Here is a 5,124-nt window from a genome sequence, read left to right on the forward strand (position 1 = left end):
GGATTTTTAATATACAGATGTGCTAGTTAGTCACTTAGTATTATTGCCTTAGCTTGAGCCATATTATCAGAATGTAATTATAGTCTCAGACTGAGAAAGAGACCAAACTCATAGTTAACAATAAGGGTACTGCCCTCAGGTTTCTTGGTTCTTTGCAATCATGAGCATCCAAGGCAGTAAAGGCTTTTTATTGAATGCTTTTCTGCTTTTGAAGAAAGTAGATATTTCTAAATTTGTTAGTAATGCATTCTTTTTAGATCCCTACACTTTTTAGTAGGTCAAAAAGATAACAATGTAAACATAAATGTTTGATCTATTTGAACATGATGAAATAAATGAGGGTGGAAATCTTTCCTTATCTACGAGGGCACCTACACAGACATGCCATTTCTGGATGCTATCCAGTTATAAGAGATAATATGACAGGCATCTTCCATTGGGTCAAATGAATAAACAAAGTCTGTGGCTCATAAACTGGCCAAATAGCTAATCAGTTGGAGAAATTTATTATCTTATTTTCATTAAGTCAGCAGTGACTCATATAAATTTCATTCAGAGTATATGTGCCTAAACATAGACTCAAAGGAAGTTTTCCTTATCTCTCGACTTAATGTAAGTTTCTTTAAGGCAGTGATGGTACCTTGTTCATCTTTTCTCTGGTCAGGGCCTTGCCTGACACAAGGAGCCTGTTCAATCATGGGTAAAGGAATGAACCTGAAGATCAAACAGTCCTTCAACCAATGCAGTAATTTTCCTCTGTTCAAATCCTTCTAGTGGTACTGAGAGCTCCTTTCCTCAGAAGGCAGCCTGGATTGTTGGACATAAACTCCTGCTTTCTGAATCCAAATTTGCCTCTCTGTCTAGCTTACATTTGATGTAGAAAATTGTGGATTTGAGTTCTATTGATATAGAGGACTATAAGAATAATCCACAAACAGACTCAAATAGATGTCATTAGTACATTCTAACACTTTTGATGGGTTTTTGGTCTGACTGGAATAAAGTCATTAAAGATTCTTTTGGGAAATGGTTTATTTGAGAATCCCTAGAGTCCCATCATTTCACATTTACTGTTCTCTGCTTATATCCAGCCCTTAACTGTATGGAGGAGAAACACTGTACAGCAACTGCAAGTTCAGGGGTGAATTCTCTAAAAACTTAGTGTAATGAAAGTTTACTCAGGTTCTGTAAAACCCTGAGGGTGATGGTCATATTGCCATTTATGGATAATTACAAAAATGGATATAAAACATCATCTCAAGTTAGAAACTCTAGACTAGAGCTGTCACTTTATTGGAATAAGCAAAGCTTTTCTGATGACATTAAATGTCATCCATTTATTAACTCAACAAATATGCATTGAAGTCTCATTTTGTGTTAGCATGTGTTCCCTATTGACTCCCACTTTATTATGTTTAACATTTTATACTTAACACCTTGATGAAAATTTTATTTAGCCAAGTTGCTCAGTCGTGTATGACTCTTTGTGTCCCCATGGACTATACAGTCCATGGAATTCTCTAGGCCAGAATACTGGAGTGGGTAGCCTTTCCATTCTCCAGGAGATCTTCCCAACCCAGGGATCAAACCCAGGTCTCCCACATTGCAGGCAGATTCTTTACCATCTGAGCCACCAGGGAAGCCCTAATTTTATTTAGGCTCTTTTAAATAATAGGACAAACATCTCAAATATTCAATTTAGATGTCCATAGGTATGGGAAAATGTTTTAGACATTGGGCCTTTAGAAAAAAATATTTTAAATTGATATGTTAGAAACTGTACATAAATGTACCATTTATAAACATGACTTGTATCTACACTTACCCTTTTCCCTTGTCATTTGATGAGGTTATTTGTTTTATTATAATAATGAGTGTTAAGATCAGGAAGAAAACTATCTTAGCTTTTCTTAAGTGTTACTAGGATTATTTCCCAGGCACCAAAAATTGCCCCAAATTGGATATTTAAAAATACTTAAGTAATTTAGCTTAATATCATGAGAACAAGTGACTGCATTTGCAAGTCAACTTAATGAAAATAAACGAGAAGCCTAATAGCTTCCTGAATAGAACAGTTCTGCTCCACTATCTGGCTTATTCACTACATGAATAATTCTGCATTCACAAACGTATCAAACAGGTGAAAAACAGATCAAATAGAGAGTTATACATTGTTCAACTTCAAAGTCAAAGAGGTTAGAATTCAATTACAAATTGATTTTCCTTTGCTTCATTATGCCAACTGGGAACTAGAGATGATAATGTTTAATGAAAATATTTCATACTTGAAGATATGTGTCTTCATTTACCAAGTGGATGAAACAACTGATCAGTTTAGGAACAACAATCAAATCACAGTTACATTAGAGATAACAACAAAAACATGAAAAAAAAAGAGGTTTACAAATGATAGAGAATAATGAATTATTTTTCAGGGCACATAATTAGGTATATATAAGATAATTTAAAACCAAGTGGAGTGATTGCTGATGCTGCACTCTTAAAAATCTCCATCAAAATATACATGTCACCCGAGAGAGTGATACAAATAAATTATGACACAAAAGCAGAATAATGTCTCTTCTCATCCTTAAAACCTGGATAATATCTCATCAAAATGATTTGTCAAATGTGTATATGATGGAAAACTTTAATTCCAAAACCATTTCTCTAAATTACCAACGGATTTATACTCTTGATGCCTTTTCACATGGTCACAAGCCAAGCATGCATGTGATTCCCAAAATCGAGGAAGATTTACTGTGAAATCTTTCCTCCAGTTAAAGTAACTAAGGTATAATTTATTGTTTTTGTCTACTTCCTTCAGATACTTAGCTAGCTCACTGGGAGAGTTATAATCTTCCACATGAATGAATGAATCTGCTGGAATATAATTCTCATAGTTTTCCCTAGATGGCCCCAAAACAACAGGCACAGAGCCAGCCAGAAAAGCATTGTAGAGCTTTTCTGTGATGTAATCTTTGTGGATTGAGTTTTCAAAGGAAAGATAAAATTTGCAAGTAGATATGGTAGGAATCAAATTTTTATCAGTCACGTATTCTCCAAATGCTTGCCCATAGGTATGGATTTCAATGCTTTTGCTTAGCTCATTGTAATACTTGACCCTGGCATGCTCAGGGTTCCAGTTACTTACAACCCAGCACACTAACTTCTCTTTGTTTGGCACTTCAAACACGAAGGGGTTTGTGCTTACGGTCAAGAAACCATAAGGCACTTGGATATCTGAGTCACGGCGATAAGTCAGAGTCAGGTTGAACAGGTGCTCAATGCCACTCTTCTGTGGTGTGTGAGTCGGTGATTCCAAATTCATCCAAATCCATTTCTGGAAGGGTGGCCTCGCCTGCTGAGGTAAATTGGTCAGATCCCAACTGATGTCTCGGTGGTGGATCAGAACTGCGTGAGACTTGTTGTACAGAGAACGGTCTGTCGTGAGATGGCATCCTTGGATGTTGAACATTGCTTGGCAAGATGTAAGGTCAAAGGTCTGCCCAAATGGCCACACCCAAATCAGAATAGTAGTTTCATTAAAATCACCAGTTTTGGTGGAGAAGAAATTTTTCATTTTCAGCACTGAGCTGGCTGACTCCATCGGGCTGAAGATCCAGCTGTTGGTGGGCTTGATGTAAATGAACAGACACACCATGAAGCAGGCCAGGATAATGCAGACAATTAAAAATGGGCGGAGAATTCCTTTGGATGCTGAGGTCATAATTTTTTCTGTGAAACAGAAAGGGAAAGAAAGATAGAGGAGTAGGTAGAGGTAGGGATGAAGAGTTAATCACAAATACATTTTGAGATAAATAGCTGGTACATCCTAAAATACACTTAATCACAAAATCAACTGCATTTTCTTTTCCAGTGTCACCAAAAACTAAACATAGTGTCTGCTCAATAAAATCAAGTTGCAAACAGTACCTGTTTCCTAAACACTCACTCTCAACTAGGCTTGGTGCCAAGCACTTTGAACACATTACCCCTATCAATGAGGTCTTTTATCCCCTCTTCTCTGCAGAATGAGGAAATTGAGGGCCCAAAATAGGTAGCTTACCCATTGAATTATGCTGTTTCTTGCCTTCTAAATCCTCTTTGAACAAGTAATACAAGCATCAGTAATCCATTGAGGTACATTGCACATCAAGTTTACTGTCTTGATTTCTCTAATCTCTGCCCTTTATATAAGTGAGGGCTTCCCTGGTGGCTCAGTGGTAAAGAATCTGCCCGCCAATGCAGGAGATGTGGGTTCAATCCCTGGGTCAGGAAGATGCCTTGGAGAAGGAAATGGCAACCAACTCTAGTATTCTTGTCTGGGAAATCCCATGGACAGAGGAGCCTTGTGGGCTACCATTCATGGGGCTGCAAAGAGTTGGACACTATTTAGTGACTAACACTACCACCATTTACCCATGAGTCAAATTTTGATCAGTTTCCCTTAATAAGAACAATACCTGACAGTTATCTGGTGCTCCTTAGTGCCATGCATTAATATGAGGACTTACATTAACAACATATGTATTAATTTATATATTTACATGTGTGTGTATCTCTGTGTAAGTATATGTACTAACTCATTATATTTTCATCTCATTCATGAAGAAATTGAGGTACCAAATGGTTAAGAAACTCCAAAGTCATGCATAGTCAGTGGCAGAGCATTCTTTTAAACACAGGCTCTGGGTCCAGAATCTAGGCACTTGATGACTCCATTTTTATAATCATTGATTCTCTAGGCTGCAGCCAGAGAATACAGTCATCTTGATGATACCAGAACGTAAACTTCATGAGAAGCTTTGTTTCTCATGGCTATATCCTCATCACCAGGTTACAGTAGGTGCTTAATATATGCTTAGTAGATGCTATATATACTGCATAAATGAATGGGTGGATTGCTGTGTACCTCAGGTGGATTCTCAAGGTATAAGCATTGGTAACTAGATAAATAAAAATAAACAAAGTATGAATGAATGAAATTATACTTAGTTGCTTTATTGGTATATTTAACACATATCACTCTATAGAATGAAATGACTTACAGGTATTCTTACCAGTAGTTGAGCAAATTTTCCCAGTTTTGACTCTCTTTGTTGCATCCCAAAGTTGGCATAT

The 5,124-nt window shown here is 36.9% G+C and overlaps 1 protein-coding gene across 1 annotated transcript; it reads right to left on the minus strand.

Annotated features, from left to right (window-relative positions):
• Positions 1-220: 220 nt before the first annotated feature.
• FUT9 (fucosyltransferase 9) lies at positions 221-3,730 on the minus strand. Its single transcript, XM_070377131.1, has one exon. It carries the CDS (start codon positions 3,728-3,730, stop codon positions 2,651-2,653), a length of 1,080 nt encoding a protein of 359 aa, XP_070233232.1. The 3' UTR covers positions 221-2,650.
• Between the last annotated feature and the right edge of the window lie 1,394 nt (positions 3,731-5,124).

The sequence above is a fragment of the Bos mutus genome, chromosome 9 (assembly GCF_027580195.1).
Source record: "Bos mutus isolate GX-2022 chromosome 9, NWIPB_WYAK_1.1, whole genome shotgun sequence".
Classification (NCBI taxonomy): Eukaryota; Metazoa; Chordata; class Mammalia; order Artiodactyla; family Bovidae; genus Bos; species Bos mutus.